At 35.8% G+C, this 24830-nt stretch overlaps 1 protein-coding gene across 2 annotated transcripts in view; it reads left to right on the top strand.

Moving 5' to 3' along the window:
- The window catches only part of TINAG (tubulointerstitial nephritis antigen), a 79188-nt gene that overhangs the window by 16147 nt on the left and 38211 nt on the right, over positions 1-24830 (top strand). For both annotated transcript variants that reach the window (XM_053668363.1, XM_053668362.1), the window contains exons 5-9: positions 9602-9725; positions 13336-13486; positions 15537-15717; positions 17640-17685; positions 23864-23987. In XM_053668363.1, coding sequence (XP_053524338.1) covers positions 9602-9725; positions 13336-13486; positions 15537-15717; positions 17640-17685; positions 23864-23987 — 626 coding nt within the window. The remainder of the gene's footprint in view (positions 1-9601; positions 9726-13335; positions 13487-15536; positions 15718-17639; positions 17686-23863; positions 23988-24830) is intronic.

The raw sequence follows: 24830 nt of genomic DNA, 5'->3' as shown, positions 1-24830 counted from the left end.
GAGAGTGGTTAAGTCATGCTGAGATTGAGAGAAGTGAAAAGCCATCACAGAATTACTTAATTTGCAGAGCTAAGACGTCTTAAAAGATCCGACCCCAATATATTCCCCCAGAGTTCCAGTGGAAACAATTAGCTTTGGCCCGTTGAAGTGTAAAATAGCAAAAAGCCTTTTAAAATCTTTGATCCAGAGCTAACTGAATGAAGTGATCAGCTTAGATGTATTTTTGGATCTTTTCTCTAATCAGTAAGATATAAAATTTTCATAGGTGCGGCTCAGATTCATGAATTTTAGTGACCCAACTGCGTCATTGATTTTAAGGGTTTTTTTTTTTTTTTTGCTGGCTGTTTTCTTTTTTTGTTTTTGTGCTCATCTGGAAAAAAAGGCAGAATCTTTTAAGAAAAGAAAATTTCATTCCTGTATAAGAACTGCTCTTGATTTTATTGGAGCCCTCAGTAAGCCACATACTGGGTGTCTATATGTACTTTCTCCATATTATTTTTAACCTTTCCTTTTTAAGTTTTAATTTTTGCAACTTGGAATATTTTATATTCTAGAGAAAATGAGATACATTTCTTCCCCAAGTTGCCATTTGCCATAGCATAGAAAAATAAATTGAATTGTAAATCATCATTGGCTGCTTGGATTTGTTTGTATAAAAGTCACTGGGGCAATATTTCAGTGAAAAATCTTAATGATTAGTAGTTTGGGAGAATTTAAATCATGTAATGCTATGAATTACTGTAATACAGTGACGTAGTGATTCCAGGAAAGCAATAGGGAAAATTTGGCTGATCTGTAAGAGCTGCATTTCCCACTTACGATGCAAGGCCAGGAACTAGCTTCTTATTCCCAGGGCACAGTAACTGGAGGATTGAGGGCCTTTGGAAAGTTTCTAAGTGTTGGCATTGTCCTAATATCTGGTTAGATAATAAGAAAATCAGAAATATAACAAGTACTTCTGAGGAAGAACATGAAGTTAATATGAACTGAAGTACAGTGGTAACTACAGGTAGAGCCAAAAAAATAGCTTAATTCTTAGCCTGGTGAATACATAGAAATATTCCCAATATATCAAATTGCCACTGAGTAAATTGAAAGTTAATTATTTTTGTATGTTTCTAGATAGCTCCCACACCATTTCCCCCCAATTTTTTTTTTTGCCATTTTCAACATGGGATGATCTGTACACACAGTTATGTTAGGCAGTTGATGACACTGGTAATGATTTTGCTGGGAAACTGCAAAACGTCTCCCTTTCCTTGACCACATTATGTGGATGCAGGTGGGGTTTCACGCAACTCTGTATCTTGGGTGGGAGAGATAAGGCATGAGTCATCCCCTAGTTCCTGTGAAAGCTCTTCTCTTCCCTGCCTGGATTCCTGGCTTCATTCCTTGGCTTCTGTTACCATTTCCAGAATGTATCTGCTTTCTGGATGAGTAAGTTAGAGGAATATCAGTAAGGGTTGTGCACAGAGTTCCACAATCATATAAATCTGGAAAGTTTGTTTGATCTATATGAGATAGATTAATAAAAAAAATTTTGGTAGAGTGTGAATAATAATGAAGATGGGAAGCATGTTGATTGTAGCATTTCAGAAACAGGTAATTTAAGGATTTTTTAAAGTCTTTCCTTGGATGGTAAACTGAAATGAGGGTAGAGAAAAGGAAGCATAAACTTAATGTTTCCTTTGGGTACAGGCAGAGTAGATAAGAGAAAGTGAAATAGGGAAAGAGAGAAGCCTGAGAGGGACGCTGTCTAGACCGCATAGCTTCCGGCTGTGTACAAAGACTGCTTCACCCACTTTAGGATGGTGTCTAGTGTCAGGTCAACAAATGCTGGCTGGTCAATCCATGCTTAAATTCCCCCTGTGTGTTATTTTGAGACTGTTCAAAATCCTGTCTCCATTGTACAGCTCTGTTCTAAATTGGTCTACACTTTAAATGTTAAGAACAACTGAGATAATCAACATTGAAACTTTTGCTGTATGGATAGATTCACAAAGGGACTGATTAGGAGCAAGGCTTCACAAGAACTTGAGCTCCCACAAGAACTTTAAATTCTGCTCATTGGGCCTTTTGTCTCCTTGTACCAAACTATTTACTACATGGTTTAACATATCTCCCTTATGAAGATTCGTACCATTCATTTGTATGTTGATCACATTGAGAATCTTTTTTCCAACAACATTTTTTACCCAGTGTTTCCTAAATTTTATAAAATCAGAGATTTTTTGTTTGTTTATAATGATTGTTAATATTTCCCAAGATTTAGGCTCCATGGGACACATTTTAGGAAATGCTAATTTAAGCTAAGATATTGAAATTAGAGTGGTGGAGGGTGCAGAAGGTTATTTGTATGAAAAAGAACATTCTCAGTACCTCAGGAAAAAAATGGAGTCAACTAATTATTGTGACTATATGCAAAACTGGCATTGACTGAGGTCCTTTGAGCCAACAGACAGATCATAGCTGAAGTCTGTTAATAGGCATGTGGGGGCCAGTGTGTTTATCCATGTGGCACTATTCCATATACTATACAGCCACTGTGCTTGGGTCTTGGTCTGGCTCCTCCACTTATTGCCTTAGTTTTCTCCTCTCTGAAATGGTGATAGCAGTGGTATGTAGCTCTTAAGGTAGTAAGAAATCTATGAAACACTGAACGAGAAGTGCTGAGCGCAGTACAGTACTTAGACTATAGTGAAGCACTAAGGGAATATTATTATGTCAGTTGTTTCTCTTGGATTAATTTTAGGAGAATATCAAGGTTCTCAAATCGGTTAATTCTGTAAAGACTAAATGATCCAAAGCCTCGGTATTTGGAGCATTCACAAAGAAAGGTGTAGCTCTGGATTTATTGACCCTTATATAACTCTGGTGAATCTAAAAGTTTTTCTACTATGCTCCTAAATCAAATCAAACTATATTAAAACAAAAATAAGCAAATCAACTCTGTGCCTGGTTGTTTTTCCAGATATAATATTCAAGTGCTATTGAATTTGGAAAATAACTTCAAAAAGCTTCACTGTGTTATATCCTATTATAAATATTACAAACATTTTGAAAAAATTATTTTCAAACAGAAAAAGGGGGAATCAAGAGTTTATTTCTATATGCAGCTCAGTTAAAAATAAATTTTGAAGTATTTTTTTGTTGCTGATTCTCCAGGGAGAATAATAAATGTTAATTAATAAAAGCTGTTACAGATAAGCATCATATCTAAGGTGAAGCTGTTGGGGCACTATTAAAACATTAAGAAGCCTCATATAATATTTAAAACCAGTAACTATACTATATTAAATGATGTGAGACTGATGTATGTAAAAATGTTCTGAATTTTGTTTGTCGACCTCGCAGCTGACTCGTATACCTTTTCTCACTCATCCGGTCTGAATGACTTCAGTGTGTTTTAGTTGGCATTACGAACAAAAGAAAAATAATGTTTGTTATCCTACAGTTTGTTGGAAGTTAAAGTAAAATAATATTTTATGTGTTATATAATAATCTTTAAAGCCATCAATCAGAAATACAAATTTAATAAGCTGGATACTTTATCATGGTCTAGATAACACATAGTATTTGACTGACTGAATTTATTTCTCTAGTCGTAAGAGAAGGAATTTGTTTTTTTCTCTCTGAAATACCTTTCAATGATAGCAAAAACTGAGGGATGGGAAGTACCTTTGGAAAAAGTCAAAGTGAAGTCATTACCAACTTTAGTTTTTACTTTTCATAAGTTGTTGAAGTTTTCATTTTGATTAGTAATAACCCTGCTTGAGCAAACATCTTCCACTTGATTCTAATAATGTTTGTCACCGGCGTAAACAGAAGGCTGTGTAGAAACTGAACACTGACTAGAAAAATGAGAAACACATTTATATAGTTATGTTCATTATATAACATTGAATAAACTGTTTTTCCCATAAAATTGATGTTTAGTTCCACATGAGGCAAATGATGTCAGGCTTTTATAATAATTTTATGAAGTGCAGTAGGTGCCCATCGTTGCTGCAGGTCAAGGCCAAGGCCAGAGGTCATAGTGGAGTCTCTTCAAGTACTTTTTCCCTCTCCTCATCTCAGAATCACCTCATCTGTGTAGGTAAAGAGTGAGGGGCAGAATAGGATGCTCGTTGCTTTGCTATTCCTAAGAGTTTTAAAATTCAGAGATCATTGAAGGATTACTTACATCTTCTCAAGTCTCTGTCTTTTCTTTCTTTCCCCACTTCTCTGAATGAAATCCCAAACACTTCAGTAAATTTTAGAAAGTATACACCCAGCCTCACTCCTTATTCAGCTGATTTTGTGGCAGAATGAATGTCTTATCTCTCCAATCAGGTTCTGAGTTTTCAGTTTCATTTTCTATACTAGTCACAGTTGAATGCATAATGGTGTGGTATAAATGGATGTGACGGGCACAAAACACCATGGGGCTGAACTGATCATTGCAAGACAAATTTTCAAAAAGAAATATGAAAATTCATTTTGTCCCTCTCTAGCAGCAAACATTTAGAGCTGTTAAAAAGTAGATTTATGAAATGATTTGTTATGTTGAATTACAGGCTCCTGCTCTCTGGCCTCCCTAAGCCTTGGTCTATCTAGTTCAAAGCATGGTTCCTCTCAAAGTTTGTTTTATAAAACAATAGTCCTTTGATCTGCTTCACAGTAAAAAATGTGAGATAAAATAAAATGCTTCATGAACATTATTTTCATTCATTCCAGACTCACGGCTTTTAGATACTTTATAAAACATATTGCAGTGAGGACAAAAATCTATTTAATTTTCAAAGGCATTGTTTCTCAGAACTGTTTGATTAATTAACTCTTTCTTTTGTAATGATTGATTATAATACTTCAAAACCAGTGCTGGTAGAAACTCATTTTAGGACATATCATAGTTCATCAATTTCTAGATGCACATTTTCTTCACTTTTTTACCCTCTGGAATTGGGATGCATCTTATTATTGGATGTCCTGGGTTCGGTGAAGTATGGTTTTGCCCTAGCAGCTTTCATGTCAGTTATGTGAGCTGTTTTAGTGATGATCAGGCTCAGTTGAGAGTGACAGACGTCCAAAATGACAGTGGCTTGAATAACATAGAAATTGATCTCTTACCAGCAGTTCTGGGGTGGGTGGTCCTTCACTAGAGTTGCATTTCGTGCTGTTGGATTCCCAGGTTTCTTTTTTCTTATTCCATTTTCCAGAGCCTTTATATCCAAGGCCATTAAAATGGTTCAAGAAGGTTGTTCTATGTTTATCTATTATACCCAAATTCTTAACAGCAGCAAAATAAAAATCAATCAATCAAAAGTAGTAAAAACAAAGTGTCAGATGTCTCTTCAGGAAAGTTCTCAGACTCTCTCAGTGACACTTTGTCTTGTATCCTACACCCAGTAGCCAAAAAGGGCTCTGGAATATAGTTGTTTTTCTAAGCTTGTGTGTACTGAACTAAGATTGTTTTTTGCTATGAATAAAGAGGAAGCCTGTGAAGGTTGAAAGATGGGAGAACTAACACTACCTGCTCTGGTGTTTTTCCTGAATATTGATATTTACCAGAAGTAGATCATTTAAAAAATCAGTCTATAAACAGAAAGTAGAGAAATATCAAAGCACAACTCTTTCAGAGTTAAGGCATGAAGGCAACTATTGTTAATGATGAAAAATTCATTTAGCCATTAGCAACCAGAAAATTAGCCCTTTCCTCTCCAATATCAAATAGTTTAGAAGAAATCTCTTGGTGTGTATGGCCTTAGATTGTGAAGGTCAGAATGGAACGATATTCTCTGTTGCCTTCCTTTGATTCTCTGGTCTCTCTAATTACCCAAATTTCACTGGAGAGAAGTGCAACTAGAAATACAGGGAGTGATTCACATGATGGGTATTGTGTAAATATGGGCTCACAGTAAAAAAATCCAGAATGTCCAGAATTTGACTAGTTTGTTCTCAAGCTGCTCCGCGATTGTTCTGATTACTCTTTCAGAAATTTGGATTGAATTAAATGCAAGAATTACTGTAAAAAATTTTCCAGTGTTAACCACTGCATTTAATTTTTATATTTGTTCACAATATCTTTAATTACAAATTTCTAAATAGAAATACTGAAGTAGGGAGACCATTCAAATTTAACCTCAAGTTTGACTACTGCCCTCTTGGAAATATAATTAGATTATGACTAAATGACCTTTTTTAAATGTAAATATCTACCTATTTTTGCCATTGTCATTTTGTAATTTCTGTCGCTCTCAGCTGATCTTCCTGATTCTTTTACTTTATTAAGCTATCTTTTGGCCAAAAACAAACAAAAAAGTATTTTTTGAAGCTAAATTTCTATTACCAGTTTCTGAAAGCTGCTATTCTGTGGTGTTTACCTTAATTTATAGGCTCCAAAAAGCACTCATTTTATAGGGAAATTATGTAATAATTTGATGGAAAAATAGTAATTATATAACAATGGGATACAAAATTTCCTCTGTGTTTATTATATCAGATTATCTAGTATCATAAGGCAAATAAAATTATAAAGTAATATCTCTCCATCAGGCTTATTTTTTAAAAAAATTAATCAAGTAAGTGGTAAAAAAAATCTTGAAAGACCCAATAGGTGAGCTTCATGAATTGATCTGGCTTAGTGAATTGATAAAAATGTTTTCAATAAAAATGTTAGTTTACATGTTGTTTCTCTATTGCTTTACCTTACTGAGAATGATTAGTCATTTATACTTCAAGGTTTTGAACACTATAAATGATAAAAACAAAAATGGATGCCTATATTAAAATTTAACTTAATGTGCCCACAGAGGAAAAACTGATTTTTAAAAAGATGAAATCTACCAGATAGATAGGTGTTTTCTTATTATCACCAGATATGTATTGAATACCTCTCATGCACAGAGCTCTCTGGTAGGTGCTGGAATGTGGACATTCAAATAACTCAGCCCTGCTGAAGTGTGTTTGAAGTAATGGTTATATCTTTATTGCTTCAACAGGGAAGGGAAATATCCTAGCTATGGTATGAATTAAGAATTATGAAGCGATAAAATAAAAACCAACATCTATTTTCTTGGAAACTTGAGGCAGCTTAGTATTATAACTGCTTTAAAGCACATTCATAAGCCACTAATAAAATTGGAAGGCGTGAGGGTTGCATGAGAAATACATACAGTAGCCCTGGCTGGTATAGCTCAGTGGATTGAGTGCGGGCCTGCGAACCACACAATTGCGGTTCGATTCCCAGTCAGGGCACGTGCCTGGGTTGCAGGCCAGTTCCTGGCAGGGGACTCACGAGAGGCAACCATGCATTGATATTTCTCTCCTTTTCTCCTTCCCTTCCTCTCTAAAGATAAATAAATAATATCTTAAAAAAAAAGAAATGTGTACAGTAGTCTCCCACAGGGAATACGTTCTAAGGTGCCCAGGGTATGCCTGAAACCATGAATAGTACCAAGCCTTATATATGCTATATTTTTTCTATAAATAGATAACAATGATAGACTTTAACTTAAAAAGTAAGCCCAGTAAGAGATTAATAAAAATAACTAAAAAGAAAATAGAACAATTTATAACAATATATTGTGATCAAGGTTATGTGAATGAGGTCTCTGCCTTTCTGTCTGTGATAACTGATCTGGTGACCAAGATGACTCCTGAGTGAGCAGTGGGTGGGGGCGTATACAGTATGGATACACTGGGCAAGGAGATGATGCACAGCCAGGATGGAATGGAGCAGGGTAGGGTGGTGCAGGATTTTATGGCAGTACTCAGAACTGTATACAATTTTACATTTATGGGTTGTTTATTTCTGGGATTTCCCACGTGATATTTTCAGACTGTGGTCGAACTTGGGTAGCTGAAACTACGGACAGCAAAACCACTGCTAAGGGAGGACTACTGTATTTCTGTCCCAATTAGAAAGCCCCCTTAGAAGACTGAGTCTATGTCTCTGAAACTATCTATTCAGAGCTGTAAATTTATTCAGCCCCAACTATGAGTGTTTGCGGTGTGGTCAATCTAACGGCCAACAATCCAAAATCAGCGGGATTTCTATGCGACTACTCTTCAAGTTTTCATGCAGGAGACCTCCTGTTATCTGTCTGCTGTTTTCTGCACCTTTCTCCCATCACCTAAATAGCAGTGTTTTTAGCGATGGAACTCAGGATTTAGTAACTTTTTTATCAAGTGATAATCCTTCTTCAAATCAAAATGGAAGTTTCTCATTAGACTTCAAATTTATAAATATTTTGGATGGATACATTTTCAAGCAGATATGTACATTCTCAATTTTACTTTAGTCTTTAAAAGTATTATATACTTGTCAGGAGTAATTTTACTGGCAATATATTGGGTTAGTAGTTTGTCCTATTCAATGTACAATTATAAAACTTTTAAATAGGTAACATTTTAGCTTTCATGGAAATTTTACTTCTGCTGCAAAGCATCTGTGTGTTCCTGATAAAGTAGGGGAATGATAATTGGAGCATAGTGTTAAGAATTTTAAAGTCTGGGTCTATTTCAAGGTTACTTCTTATTTAAAAAGGCAAATGATTTATATGATCAGAAAAGAAACCAGAGAATCAAGGTTACTTCTTATTTAGCTGAGAGGCCTTAGCATGTCATTAACTTTTAGAAGTTTGTTTCCTTATTCATAACATAGAGTGAATAATATTTGCTCTGATTATATGAGAGCTGAGAAGAGGAAATGTAATACTAAGTATTAAAATACTTAAAAACTTTAAAGCCTCAAAATATAATCAGCCTCAAAAAAGATGCATATGTGTGTGAGTATGTGTGTATGCATAAGTGATAAAAATAATAGATCCTTATTTGGTTTGAGTTCTGATTATTTATGGAAGTGAAGCTGATCACTTTTTAGAAAAGTTTGAGAAAGAACAGGGTGTTGGGTTTTAGATTTTCTTTGAGTGACTTGAACAGAACAAGGTCTATAACATTTAATTCATTTTCTTGGAAAGAGAACAGCCGAAATTGACTCTGTCAGGACTTTAATACAGGCTCTTAAGACCCAATGGTATTGTCTACTCGGCATTACACATTTTCCGAAGTCCTTTTTAATCTTCAAGGGTTGTGTGAATGTCAACCAATTTGTCCCAGTTTTGTTGCCCAGTAATTGGTGTAAAATTGCTGTTCCTTGTGTCTCCAAGTGTGTTAATGCATAGTTGCCACAAATGCATTGTTTCAAAATTGATTTTGAATCACACACACTCTCCAACATAAGAAAGACATAAAAGTAAGCATTATTTATGAGGCCAAATTTAAACACCATCATGTGGTCTTTCACAAGAATGACCAAGGTGCTGATTTAAGATAACAAGCATTGGCCAAAATTATACTCTGTGGTCATCCAGAAAAGCATTCTGTGTATTGTTCTTGTGATCTTGCACTATGTAATGATTCCCCGTATTGAATTATCCTTATAAACATATATGAAATAGAAATTGGACATGACTAATGCCTTTTGGGGATGTCACTCAGACAGCTTCAAGGTGCAAAATAAAAAGTAACAGTAAACATTATAAAAGGGCGTGGAATTTTCTTAGGAGGGTTATTGCATTGCACTTGAAAAAATCTGATACATATGCTGCTTCTTCTTTAGGCTCCTTTACCTGCAGTCAGTGACCTTCCAGAGTTTTTCATTGCTTCTTATAAATGGCCTGGATGGATTCATGGCCCATTGGATCAAAAGAATTGTGCTGCATCATGGGCATTTTCCACTGCAAGTAATAACTTAATTTTAATTAATTTCTTATGCATTCTCCTTTTGTCTCTAGATCTTATGGCAGTGATTAAAAGGGTTGAAAATTTAGAATATTTAAACACTAATGTTTGATTAATTAAAATAAAATCTTATTTTTACCAGAGAAAGCAACCTGAAGATTATATAAAAATCAATTTTACCCTGATAATTGTTCTGTAAGGCCTAATCTTAAGTAGAAAGTAAATGAAAAAGCAACAAAGAAAAGTTGCCAAATTTGTTTGTCTTTTGAGAATTAAGGCCAGATAATTAGAGGGGCTTAAGGTTCTTTTTTAATGCATATTGTAATACTAATATACACAAGCCCACATAGTTCTTTTCTTTTAAAAATATATTAAATTGGTAAACTAATTTGATATAAAGTAAGACCAGGATTAACTGATAAAGGATTAAATGGGTTTAATCTCACTTTAGATAGAAATAAATATATAGGTTCTGAGTCTAACGTAATAGAACTGCTTTTCTAATAAGAATAATTTCTAAATTAATGTTGTTGATCATTCAAAAGTGCAACAGTATATCTTTTATAGCTATTTTTGTGTAACTTCACAAGTCCAGTAAATCAGTACTCAGGTTAATAACAAGATTTGGTCTCCAAATAATCCTCAAAGGAGTATGCATTCCAGCAATTAAATGGACACTAACGTAATATTTATTGGCTGCTATCAAAGCCCTTAATAAAACTGTGCTCTAAGCTTTAAAGGTAATTCCAAAAGAGCACTCGAAACCAGCCTAAGCACCTAAAGCATTGTCGAATAAGTGCATAGACTCTTAGAAGAGCAAGCTCTGAAGAGTGGCATTCCTTGGGACAGACAAGTGCTGAAAGCTTTGTGTAAATAGTATTACTTCATAGTATCAACTGGCTTGTTTTAGAAATAATGTCATTAGCCAAGGTCACCTCCTGAGCCGCTGCCTCTGTTAACATGGTGTGACTGCTCACTCCCCCAGGATAAACACTTCCAGACTGTCGGGTGTTTGTCCCCACTATAGTGGAGATACACGGGGGGACCTCACTGAGCCCTGATGCAGATGGGTGGAGAGAGATTTAATCAGATAATTTATTTGTCATTCTATATCCATGTGGTTAATCTATTCCACCTCCTAGGCTATGTTAGAATTTTGCTTTAACTTTAGGGTAGACTAGTATTCCTGAAGATGTCTTAGGGAGGATGGTGGTGGTGAAATGCTCAGAGTAAACTGGCTGGGCTGATTTGGACAGTGTGTTTGGGGATCCTCAGGTCACAGACCCTCAGTAGGCCTGGACTAAGTCTGCATCTGTCCCCTCATCTAACTCACCAAACAACAGAGAGGAGTCTTCTACACTTTTATGGTTTCAGAGGATACAGTTTTGTATCCTGTGTGGTCACCATGGAAAATAAGGCTGATGCTATTTTTTTTGAAAGCATTAAGTAAAGAAAAGAAGAAACTAGGTTATGGTAAAGATCTAGAAAATTCTGTCAAGAAGCAGTAGTTAAAATAACAATAATTGTCTTTTAAAGAAGCTGAAAGCTATAAAATGGAAGAAACAGGGCATTAAAATATGTACATATGTACATAAATACTTACTCAGTCACATAGAATTCCAGCACGATGTGAGAAGCTGAGGAGGTGAAGCAGTTGGAAATGGTGGCAGTGATACAAGCCACTGTGCTCTGAGGTCATAAAATGTGTGCCAGAGGTCAAGTGCAATAAAAGTTTTTGTAAAAAGACTGGAAAACAATTTGCTAAACTGAGTCATTCTTTAATCTGCTCACCTTTTCTAAGTATTCTAGTACATTTGGGTTAAATCTTCACTGAGGTTCAGAAATGGCTGTATCAGAGCAACATATCGCATACCATCAGAATTTTAAATATTTATTCTTCAGTTGAAATTTCCAGATTCATGGGGCTGAAAGGGATCTTCGAGGTCACCATTTTCAAGTCATTGGTTTTATAAAAGAGGCACATACAAGTAAAGTGGCTGGTCAGAGCCAAAAACCAAGCAGTAACAGAAATGATCCTGGAAGCCAGTTTTCTGACTTCTTGAATATTGTTTTCTCTACATTGTAAAGTATATTCTGAGCTAAAGAACAGTTACAATAACATTTCAAAAATTTATACCTGATTCTGAACTTTTGTATAGAAAGTCAAAGCATCAAAGGATTTCAGTTTTCTTTTATGGAGAAGGGAATTGTTTTATTGAGAATAGAAGAGGTGGTAGTAAAATGTTATTTGCTTCTGTGAAATATCTCCTGACCCGGTACTAGTTGGGATCGAGAAGGAAGGAGGAGGATATAGACTCAATGCTCCGGCATTTGTATGGGGACTTGTGCATGGGCTGCACTTACACAAAAACCATGTCTATACAGAGATACCTATGTAGATGAATTATTTAAAATAAATTAGTTTACAATGATTTAAAATGAGCACTTTGAGGGATTGTGGTACCCAGGCAATTTTGATGAGCAAAAGCAGTAACTTTTTCTGAGAAAATTGGTTGGCTGGATAGAAGAGAGATTATGAGTCTGTTGTCTTTAATTAAAAGAGACTAGACATCAAGACCGAGATGATACCAGATGATGACGAACAGTCTGTACCAAAATGGCTCCCACCCCAGGTTTTTTTTTTGCGGTCTTATTACTCATACTGGTTTATCATGGTAGCATGATCAAAATGAAAACATCCATGTTTTTCTGCTACTGATTGATTAGTATGACTGTCTTGTTTCTTTTTCATCATTATAATTTCTAGTGCCTATCACAGCTCTCATCTAGTAGGTGGTCAATAAGTATAGGTTTGGAAAAGAGATGAATTGATCAACAGCAACCATACTGGGAAATTATTTATACAGAAGAATATAAGGTTCAATCATAAAAGGCATATATATATGTATGTGTGTATACATATACATACGTATATATATATATATATTCAGAATCTACTGAAATAAGATTAAGATCATTATTTTCAAGAATGTAATACACGTAATAAAAGTATGCTATTTAGCTTTTGGGTGTTTTATAAGGTAGATTCATATTACCTGGATAATTTAAGAATGGTCTATTGGGCAATTAAACTATATATCTGTTTAAATAGCAAAAATTCAATTTATTCCAATACATCAGATTAACATAGATGACTTTCCAATTAATATTTCTATAATAAGTGTTTCTGATTTCATTATTTTAGTTACATTCATTAAAAAACATACACTTATTTTTGACTAGATGTAAGTTACTGTTCTACGTGTAGGAGATACAAATGTAAATAACATATAGCTCTGGCCCTAAAGTCACTTGACTGATTTCTTAATGAAGAATTCAGAGGTATATGGAATATGAAAGAAACAGGGAAGTAGAAAAGTCTTTGAAGTTGATAAGACAATGGAACAATACCAAAATCAGATAAAAATTATGACATGAATTACGATATAGTTAACTATTGGAATTTATAAATATGTTAATGATATTTTGCCTTAATTTTAAATTATATAAAGTTTAGAAGACTGGTGTAGGGTTCAAAATAAAAGGGGATATGCAAATCATTAGAAATGTCATGTGTCATTTTAATATTAACCAATATTTTATTTGAGATAGGTGTGGCTGCTGACCGAATAGCAATTCAGTCTAAGGGGCGATACACAGCCAATCTGTCTCCTCAGAACTTGATTTCTTGCTGTGCCAAGAACCGCCATGGATGCAACAGTGGAAGCGTCGATAGGGCTTGGTGGTACCTGAGAAAACGTGGGTAAATAGCTGCCCAGCATGTATTTCTAGGATTCTTATGAGGGCTCCTATGATTAGAATAAAGAAAAATATATATATTTCAAATTTTCACAAAAATGTACAAATATATATGCTAAATCTATATAAATATATGTTTTGTTTGGTATCTACTTAGTTTATAAGCTATTGGAAACAATTATTTAAAGAATGTTTACTTCCTAGCCAAATTAATAGAAAGATTCAAGTAAGCACTGCCTTCTTGTTTCTACAAGCCGAATGGCTCTACTGAACCCCATGGAGTGAATACAGTAATTGATATCACTGATACTTCCATTGAAACTTTCAGTTACCCAAGTATATGGGAAGATAATGTCAAGTAAGTTAGATTAAGAATCAGATGAATAAAATAAAGGAGTAATTTACAGTTGCTTCAGTTCTTCAATATCATTCATTAATTGTCTCCATCCCATTGGATGAGAAAAGGCAGGTTGCATTTCTTTACTCTCAAGCACCCTGATAATCCACATAGCACCCTTGTGTCTACTGAGAGCTCATCTACTTAAGAGCTGAGTTCTTTGGCTAAGTAAACTGTAGTTGACAGCTAGTAGTATATATATGTACCACTAACCTTTTATTTCCTCATCCACTGAATCCTCTGCAGCTGCTATAGAACAGATATGTGCTGTGAAAAAGTGGATGTCAGATACTGATGAGTGGTAATACACTTAAAAAATTTCTTTCATATGTTTTGCCTACTAAGGCAGTGCTTAGAACGGACAACTTGGGCTGATACCTTTCTGGTGTACTAGTGACTGTTAGTTTCTGTTTTGTACTATGGTAAAAACCAAAACCCTTTAGGAGGTTCATAAAAATGATCATGGAGACCCAGCTAAGTCTCGTTGTATTAGTCTGCTTAGGGTAACATAAGATAGCATAGACTGGATGCCCTAAACAGTAGGAGTTAATTTCTCACCATTCTGGTGGCTGAAAAGCTCAAGACCAAGGCCTAGCCAATTCAGTTTTGGAGCCAGCCTCTCACTGGCTTACCTCCTCATTATGTTCTCACAGGACGGAGAGAGTTCTCCTGCCCATATATGGACACTATTTCCATTATGATCCCATTAGAAACCCCAACCTCATGACCTCATTGAAAGCTCGTTATCTCCTAAAGATCCCATCCTCAGATACCACGGCACTGGGGATTAGGGCTGTAACATGTGAATTTGGGGGTGACACAATTCAATGGAAAGCACTCATTATCCCATTTAAGGAAAGATTTTTTTTGAAGCAGTCAGTATTTTTAATGGCTCTGCTTTCATTATGCTCCTTGCCTAGATTTTCTTAGTCTCATGAACACTTGTGACTTTTCCTGACCCAGTCCTATTGTATAATCATATGGCCGATTCTGTTGTTTCATTTTTTTTATCATCTGCTTCTTTATTCAAAGAGCAAAATAATTTGTACTTTTCTATGTTCAGTTTTAAAATTTGAGATTAAAATTGTTTATCTTTTGTGTAATGTCTGATAATTTTTTACTTTATTAATTTTAAATATCATTTTAACATATACTACTTCTCCAAGTATCATGAACTAAAGACATATAATAGTTGGAGTCTTAGGAGAGGGTATCTATAACTTAATAAAATGTAAAAATACCCTCAATTATAAAACATGTAATTTATCAGAATACCCCATCTAAATATAATACAATTTATTGTCTTTTTTTTACATTAAATTTGGCTCTTCTGCATTGTAATTATAGATGCAGAATGAAGAAGTACTTCCTCTATTAATATTACCACAGATTTTATTGACGGTCACTTTTTGTCCCCAGGAAATTTTATAATGTAGATAGAATTACTTATTTAAGTGGATTAAAACAAGATTAAAAAAATTATAATGAAGAAATAAGAGGGGGGGTGGGGGTTAATGTAATATCAGTAAACTGCTCTTTTAGAATCAAAGTTACCCATGTGAGTAAGCAGAATGTTTAATTCAGTAAAATTGCATATAGATAGGATACTATGCATTTTCCTAAATATTACTTTTACCTTTTCATTTATTCCTCATAGACTGGTATCTCATGCATGCTACCCACTCTTCAAGGACCAGAATGCTACTGGCAATGGCTGTGCGATGGCAAGCAGGTCTGATGGGCGGGGAAAACGGCATGCCACAAAGCCATGTCCCAACATCATTGAGAAATCTAACAGGATCTACCAATGCTCTCCTCCATACAGAGTCTCCTCCAACGTGAGTCTAAATGGCATGAATTACCAGTGGTTAACTTGTTCAAAATCTACAGCTCCACTGTTATTAAAACTATTTAAGAACTATTTAAAATGGTAACATTCTAATATAATGCTATGATTTGAGGTATAATTTTTGATATTCTTTTTAGAATTGTTTTATTTTTAAATAATTTTATTTAGTTATTTTTCAAGTACAGTTTTTTGTCTATTTCTCCCATCCCTGCCTCCCCCACCCTGTGCTCCTACCTCCCTCCCATTTCCACCCCCCTTAGTTCTCGTCCCTGTGTCCTTCATATTTGTTCCTCCAAATCCCTCCCCCTTTTTCCCCCTTAAATTCCCTTCCCTCATTTTTTATATTCTTAAAGTGCTCACTGAAGACTTCCAATTTGGGTATGATTTCTGATCTTTGTAATATTAGCAGTATAAATGATTGACTTACATTTAAAAATGTCCATGGAACTAGAGTTTTATAATTATTTAATTAATTAATATACTTGACAAGTAAAAGCTAAATCAAACCCCTTTTTGCTGACATTTAATTTGTTATAGTAGCTCATTATAATGTTTTGCCTTACTCCACAAAATAATTAAGGTAGACATAGCAACAATGTGAAGAAGACACCCTTGTATTCCAGTTCGTCACATCAAAAGCATTGGCAAATTTTACTCCGTCGTATCAATGTTAGCCAGACCTTCTCACTTTGAGAATATCTGAATCTTCACTGTCTTCCAGTTACCTGCAGAATACAGTCCAGTATTCTCATGACGACACATAGGCTTTCATGATTTGGTTCTGACTACTGCTTTTGCAGACTCTTGTCTGGCCAGCATTTACCCCTCTACCCAACCATAATGCACCTGATTGAAGGACTACTGTCTGCTTCCTAGCTACACCAGATTCTTTCATGCTTCTCTAATTAGCCAAGTGACGATTCTTCTTACCCAAGTGATTATCCCACCTATTTCCATCTGGTAAAATCCCACATATGTCTTAAGGTCCAAGTCAAAACTTAATCTTTTCTGTGAGGTTTTCTTGACTTAATTTCTCTGTTTTTTGTGTGTGTCTATGGCACTTTGAGCTTGTAACTATAACAGAACTTATCATTTTGTAATGCAGTTAGTTGTGTTACTGTCTATTCCACCAAAACATAAATACATTGAGGGTAGGTTCAGGGTCAATATTTGTTACTATCCTGGTTTCCTGTGGTATATACTTTGTGATACATGTGCATAGAAGTATGAATGAATGCATAACCTGGCTCTTTACTAAGGGCTGCATTACACATTGGGTAGCAACATTTGTGTGCTAAACCTACTCTGAGGAAGTTTGCTAAGCATGCATCTGGTATTGCTCCTGTGATCAAAAGAATGGAGATGGCACTAATCACCAATGATTAAACATGGTTTTATTTTTTTAAAGGTATTATTTATTTATTTTTGGACAGAGGGGAAAGGAAGGAGAAAGAGAGGGACAAAAATACCACCCTGTGGTTGCTTCTCATACACTCCCCACCAGGGACCTGGCCCGAAACCCAGGCATGCGCCCTGACTGGGAATTGAATCAGCGATCCTTCGGTTTGCAGGCTGGCACTCAATCCACTGAGCCACACCAACCAGGACTAAACATGGTTTTAACTTATTATTTTTTGTCAGCATAAGAAGCTATTATATTTTCTCTCCATTCCAAAATTATTATCAGCGTTAAAGCCAGTAACATAAATGGGTGCATTTTATTTTAACGACTTCATCAATAGGGTGTTTTAAATGTGAGTGTTTCAAAGTATGATTCAAGGCAAGCGGTCAAGGCACACCGGGTTGTGTAAGTGCTCCTAAGCTGATTGGACAACATCTAATACACGCCAGACAATGGACCTGGTGTGCTCTGATAGCAGCGACCATGCTCAATTATCTTATTCCTTCTAGGAAATTGAAATAATGAAAGAAATCATACATAATGGACCAGTTCAAGGTAAGCTTGGATGAAATATGGTTGCATGATATTTATTCCTTTAACTAACATTACATTTTAGCTTGTGTAAAAGGGACTTAATAAAAGGAAGAAAATTTTTACTTTCAGAGAATTCCTAAGGGTTCAACAGTTCGAAGGTCAGTGCAATCATGGAAAATACATTCGCCTAGTAACTTCATTAGGTGCATTTTATTTTAAGAAAGTAGATTCACCCATAAATTGAATTCTTACATATTCATGACACATTTGATGAAAGTCTGTTAAATCTTTCCAAAGTGATCATGAACTCAGCAGACAGTCAAACATGAAATGCTGAGCGATGAGCTCATTTAATTGCTTGGTCATATTTAAACATCATACGTACTGTTAGAAATTTTCTCACCTTCAGTTTAAATGGATCAGGTAATGAATTTTAAAAAATCAAGGTTTTGCAGTAGAAATAAAGTAGGTACTTTTCTTTTTCTATAAACTCAAAATAAATCAAGTAAACCAGTCTGATTTTGTGTTTTATGAAGGCCTTCTATTTTTATCAATTTTATAAACATGTAATGGATAGTAAACAAATAGCAAATTAAAAAAGAAAATGTTTACTGTACATTGACTGATTTTTAAGATATCACCTCTGATATGCTGTTCCTCTCCTTATTCAGTTTTATATTGTGCCAATGGCATAGCTAAAGATACATTTACAGCATATATTCTCTGTACTAAACATTGTCTTCAAGAACGCAGAAACATAAATCTGGAAGGCATAAAATGAAAATTCAGGCTGTGAACATTGAAGGGTGCAAAATATATTATCAGTGTAGTAGGATAAAGCAAATACATTTAAATCCAGCAAACAAATTTGAATAAACTAAAACTTAAATTTAACATATTTGATGTATATCTAAGGAACTGTTGGCCAGCTTTTGTCTTTGGAGTGCTGAATACTGACCTAATTAGTATTTATTCAACATCTAGCAGTAACCACGGATTTTTGCATTGGAATAATTAGTATTTATTGTTATCACCGCTGAACATTTACTGAAAAAATGAAGCTTACAGTAAACATATCCTGAACCATGTTTACTTTTAAAAAGACCTGGGACCTTATACAAAATCTAGAACAAATGGATACAAATACTTTTTCCTCCTTGCATTTGTGTCATTTTTGTTGGCTGTTATAAGAGAAGAGCAATTCGTGTATAATTTAAATATATACTTCAGACGATGGAGTTTGTGTGACAAATTTGAAAGAGTACAGGCATTTGAACTCAAGAATGAATTTAAAAATCGAACTTTGATATTTGCTACTTAAATGACCTCGGGCAAGTTATTTAACCTCTCTGAATCTTCACATAATTATTACTTTTATAAGTTTCTCTCTCTTTCTCTCTCTCTGTGTGTCTCCCCCCTCTGTCAAAAGATATTTGGATCATTATCACTTAAAGCTGAAAACACTTTAGTTTTTTTTTATGGTCATATACTTAAATGACTGTGAATTTCACTTAACAAGGAAAAATAGATACAATTTCAAAATAATAAATTGAAATGCAAAGTATCCTGTATCCATTGAACAAATGTTTGTTGAGAACCTCTCTCCTGACAGCCTGAGCCAGGGGCGAAAGACTGAGCTGCTGCCATGTTCATCCTGCATATGGTAATTCTGTCTGTTCGCTGCAGTTTTCCAAAAATAAAATTGCACTGCAGTACTTTGAATAGTTAGATGTTTGTGGGTTCATCAAGTCTGTTTTCGTGTCCAAAACTGAAGGAAATGGCCACCCTCAAGTTTATTGTGATCACTTCTCACCCATTTTTCTTTTGTTGGCAGTATTTTTCAGAAATGAAAGGTGTATTTTATTCATGGTGGTTACAAGAGAGTTGGGAAAAGCTAAAGAAGCCTGTGGTTCTATAGAAGAGGAAAACCACTGGCAAATTCTCCCAGTTTTGTAAATGCTGATCGACTCTTCTTTCTGTAGATGCAGCGTGATTGTTTGCCCATTGTTGCCCGGCTAACATTGTGTGTTTCTCTAGTCTCCATGCAAAAGGACATAAAAGGCAACAGAGTGCTGAATAAATAACACTATGTGCATTCTTCTAAAATATGTAGAATTAAAAATAAGTTTAGGTTATGGAAAGAGAACAAAAGCAAAGATCCTCATAGAGTACAGTTATATAAATTCTTAAAAACCTATGGGAATGTGTTTTAAAGTCGATAAAAATTTTTAATCTTTTTTGAGAATATTTGAACAGCATCAGAAAAGGCATGGAACATTAAAAAGTTATTTTTGACTTTGGAGTAGAAGCTTCATTTTAGCCAGTGACTTTAGTTCCTGTTTTATTTAAAATGCATGTTAAACTAAGATAAACAAGCATTTTACACAGGAGATAGACAAGCATTGTACATAGTTATGAAGGTATACTTATCTTGCTGCTCACATCTTCTAGAAGAAATGTTTAAAGTCTTCACCTTGAATTGCCCAAGCCCTTCAACAAAGTGCACAGTGCAGAAAAGAAGTACTCAGAGTGAGGGCACAAAGAAGAACTTCATAAAGTATAAGCTTTTACTTTCCAAAGAATAGCTCTCCAGAGCTAGGAGGATGAAATTCTTTTGCCAACAGTTTGCTTTTTTATTATTAGTTCACTGAAGAAAGATTTGTACTTACTTCTAAGGATTAGGGATAATTACTTTAAGCTCAGCTTGCCAGTCTTACACTTCATTGCTAGCTTAATTGGAGTTTTAAGAGGGTTTTGGTGAAGTATAAGGTTAATAGAAGAATCGCAAATTATTAGCCAAGTGTGGTGGTTCTTCAAGAAACTCAGTTCCTTGTTAGGGGTGTCCACCCTTTTGGAATTTCTGGCTTACACTAGAAGAAGAATAGTTGTCTTGGGCAACACATTAAGTATATAAACACTAAGAAAATAATCTAAATGTTTTAAGTAAACTTGTGATTTTGTGTTAGGCCTCATTCATAGCCATCCTGGGCCACATGTGGCCCATGGGCTGTGGCTTGGACACCCCTGTTGATAATAGCGCCTCTATCAATTAAGAATAGGTAGTGTTTCAAGGGTATAATGTATACTTAAGTACTACTCAAACAACTAAAAGTTGTTCTCATTAGAGAATAAGAAAGTATTGCAGCCACATATAAGTGATACCATAGGGTACTTGTTTTCTGTGACTGGCTTATTTCACTTAGTAAAATACTCTCTAAATAAACTAACAAACAAAACAGAAACAGATTAATAGATATAGAGAACAGACTGACAGCTGTCAGGGAAGGAGGCTGGGTGAAAAAGGTAAGAGGATTAAGCAAAAAACCCTCTAAAACTCATAGACACAGACAACAGTGTGGCGATTACCAGAAGGAAAGTGTGGGTGAGGTAGAAGAGGGTAGTTATTCCTTGACTTGGGGTGGTGAACCCACAATATCATATACAGATGATGTATTATAGAATTGTCCACCTGAAATAATTTTATTCACCAATGTTAACCCAATAAATTCTATTAAAAAAGGAAATATTGTAACCAATTACGTTAAGCAGAAATTAGAATTAGGCTGTGTTGGAAATTCCCTGCTTAAATTCTACTCCCAAAGGACTTCTAGTCAAGATGGTGGTGTAGGCAGACATGACTCACCTCTTTGCACAAACACATCAAAATTACAGCTAAAATATAGAACAGCCATCACTCAGAACCATCAGAAATCAAGTTGAATGGAAGTCCTACACTACAGAATTAAAGAAACCACATCCATCCAGATTGGTAAGAGGGGCACAGATGCTGAATGGGCTAGTCCCATACCCATATGTGGTAGATAAAAATTTGGGAGGGTATCTCAGAAACCAGGAGTCCCAGCCCCACACCAGCCCCACAGCCCAGGGTTCCAGTGCCAGGAACTCCCCACAACTTTGGGAATTGAGTTGGTGGAAGAAACTTCTGGAGCCCCAAGCAGTTCCTCTTACAGAATCCCCACATGGACACATTTACTCAGACTGCTGGAGCTCAGTCTCCAGAGCTGTGGTGGCAGCTTGAAGGACATCAGTGACATACTGGGAGAGACTGAAGTGTCTCTTGGGGTGAGCAGAGGCCATTGCCCCTTTTCTGAGTTCTCCCCGCTTGAAACCATGGAGCCAGCAGGCTGGTGCCCTATTTGAGACTATTATATCAACCTGTAACACTGCTTGATCCACCTTGGAGATCCCCAAAGACTCTGTGCCACCCAACTTCTAGGCCTACTCAAGCTGCATTTCCATATGCATGACTAGTCTTGGCTCATACTGCAAAACTTCCTAAAACCTCTCAAAGAAGCAACAACCCCAGGCCTGGCACTAGCAGAAGCAAGCCAAGATTCACAGGTTGGCTTTGCATGGGAATCTCCAAGCCCAGCACTAGTAGCAGCCCCCTCAGATTGCTTTATCAGTCAGGCAGGGTGGCCCCAGACAAAACACAGGGTGGGGGCTGACCTTGTCCTGAACCACCCAGGAAACCCCAGAGACTGTGAACCCAGTGGACAGCTACAGACCATGATAGAGCATTACCATCCTGAGCCTGTATAGCTAGCTGATCCTCCACAGAGGATAAAGGTTGATGGTCAGTGGTCACAGCCAGTTCTTGCAGCTGACTGGCCTGGGTAAATCTGCTAACAGCAACCAAGGTCAACTACAAGAAGAGGGTGTACTCATCCCAAGGATGCACCTCAAGTAACCAGCTTGGATGATAGGGGAGTCTGTGCCATTGAACCCTACAGTACATCTACTACATTAGGCAACACTATGGAGATACAGAGTCAAAGCAGCTTTACCTAATACATAGAAATAAACACAGGGAGGCTGCCAAAATGAGGAGACAAAGAAACATGGCCCAAAGGAGAGAGCAGATTAAAACTTCAGAAAGAGCTAAACAAAATGGAGAGGAACAATATGTCAGATGCTGGGTTTAAAAGACTGGTTATAAGGGTGCTCAAGGAACTCAGTGAGAAAACTCAGCAGCATAAAAAAGATCCAGTCAGAAATGAAGGATATGCTAATTGGAATAAGGAACAATTGATGAAGCCAAGAATCAAATCAATGATTTGGAACATAAGGAAGCAAAAAACAACCAATTGGTAAAACAAGAAGAAAAAACAATCCCCCCAAAATGAGGATGGTATAAGTAGCCTCAGGAAAAACATCAAGAGGTCCAACATTCTCATCATAGAGGTGTTAGAAGGAGAAGAGAAAGAACAAGAACTTGGAAATCTATTTGAAAAATAATGAAAGAAACCTTTCTAATTTGGTGAAGGAAACAGACATGCAAGTCCAGGAAGCACAGAGAGACCCAAACAAGATGGATGCAAAGAGGCCTCATCCAAGGAGCATCATAATTAAAATGCCAAAGGTTAAAGATAAAGAGAGAATCCGAAAAGCAGCAAGTGTAAAGAAGTTAGTTGCCTACAGGGGATTTCCTGTAAGACCGTTGGCTGATTTCTCAAAAAGAATCTTTGCAGGCCAGGAGGGATTGGCAAGAAATATTCAAGGTTATGAAAAGCAGGGACCAACAGCCAAGATTGCTCTAGCCAGCAAAGCTATCATGTAGAGTCAAAGGGCAGAAAAAGAGCCACCTAGACAAGAAAAACTAAAGGAGTTCATCATCACCAAACCATTATTATAAGAAATGTTAAAGGGACTTATGTAAGAAAAAGATCAATATTATGAACAATAAATGACAGTAAATACATATCTATCAACAATGGAATCTAAAAAACAAACTAAGCAAACAAAAAGAACAGAGACAGAATCATAGATACAGAGAGCTTTTTGATGGTTGCCAGATAAGAGTGAGGTGTGGGGGAATGGGTAAAGAGGTAAGGGGATTAAGAAGTACATATAGGTAGTTACAGAATAGCCATGGGGATGTAAAGTGCAGTGTAGGAAATGGAGTGGCCAAAGAACTTATACACATGACTGGTGGACCAGAACAATGGTTGGCAGATTGCCTGGGGAAGTGGAGGTGCTGGGTGGAGAGGTCAAAGGGAGAAAATCAGGATAACTGTCCCGATTTTCAATAAAATATTATTTTTTAAATGATCAATGAAATATTTTTAAAAATTCTACTTCTGACAATTTACCCACTTACTCTTTCAGGCTAATTTCTAGAGGTTTTTTAAATACTATGCTTTAACCATATTATGTTACCTCTTGAATTTTGTTTTAGCCATCATGCAAGTCCATGAGGATTTCTTCCATTACAAGTCAGGGATATACAGACATGTCACCAGCACAAATGAAGAATCAGAAAAGTATCGAAAGCTTCGGACACATGCAGTCAAACTCACTGGGTAAGGCAGTTTAAAATCTTCATTTAACACTTTTGGAAAAGGAAACTAATTCCCCTTTATACTGCAAGAATCTGATACAAATTTAAAATTATCTAAACCTTAATAGTCCTTAGTCATTATTTTAAAATTCGGTTCAGTGAAAGGATAACTTTATATTCTGAGGAATGACCATTCCTTGCCTCTCACTGATTTGCAAATGTGTCCTAAGAATCTGTTCCAAGGACAAGGAAAATACAATAGTTCAATGATATGTTTTACCTATGCATACTTGAGGGAAGGGTAGAAGTCCCAAATGTGTTAGAATTTGGTGAAAAGGTTTTGAATAAAATTACAAATAGTAAAGATTAAGCAGGAAGAGAAGGCAGAGTCACCTTTAAGTCAATGTAAAATTATTTTTTATATTTATGTGAGAATTGTGAAATTAATATTTATCAAACTTGTATGTAAGATATGTTCAGTCCTGCATTGGCAAGAAACAGGCTCAAAATCTGGTTACATTTCAATAGTTAAAGAATTTCATAAATAGACCCCACTCAGAAAGAGTATAGCCCCCCGAGACTGCTTTTCTATGCCTTCCCATGTCGTTCTGGCTGCCCACTGGGCAAGTGTTTTCTCATAACGCTGCACTCCAATTCAAATGAAATGTTGCAGGAAAGATTTGGGAGATTTTTTTGGTTCTGTTTTCATCCCAGACTCTCATTTTGCTCATCTTGCTTAACATGGTAAACATCTTCAATCCTATTGAATATTTCCTTCCTGTTTAAGTTTGATTGAACCTGTACAAAAAACAACCTCTGCTGCAACCTCATTGTTAGCTTCTCCTTACTGATCTTTGAAACTTTC

This window comes from Artibeus jamaicensis, unplaced genomic scaffold, assembly GCF_021234435.1.
Source record: "Artibeus jamaicensis isolate MK-2021 breed Jamaican fruit bat unplaced genomic scaffold, CSHL_Jam_final contig_484, whole genome shotgun sequence".
Lineage (NCBI taxonomy): Eukaryota > Metazoa > Chordata > Mammalia > Chiroptera > Phyllostomidae > Artibeus > Artibeus jamaicensis.
Note: the sequence above shows the minus strand (reverse complement) of the source record. Positions and strands in the feature narration are given on the sequence as shown.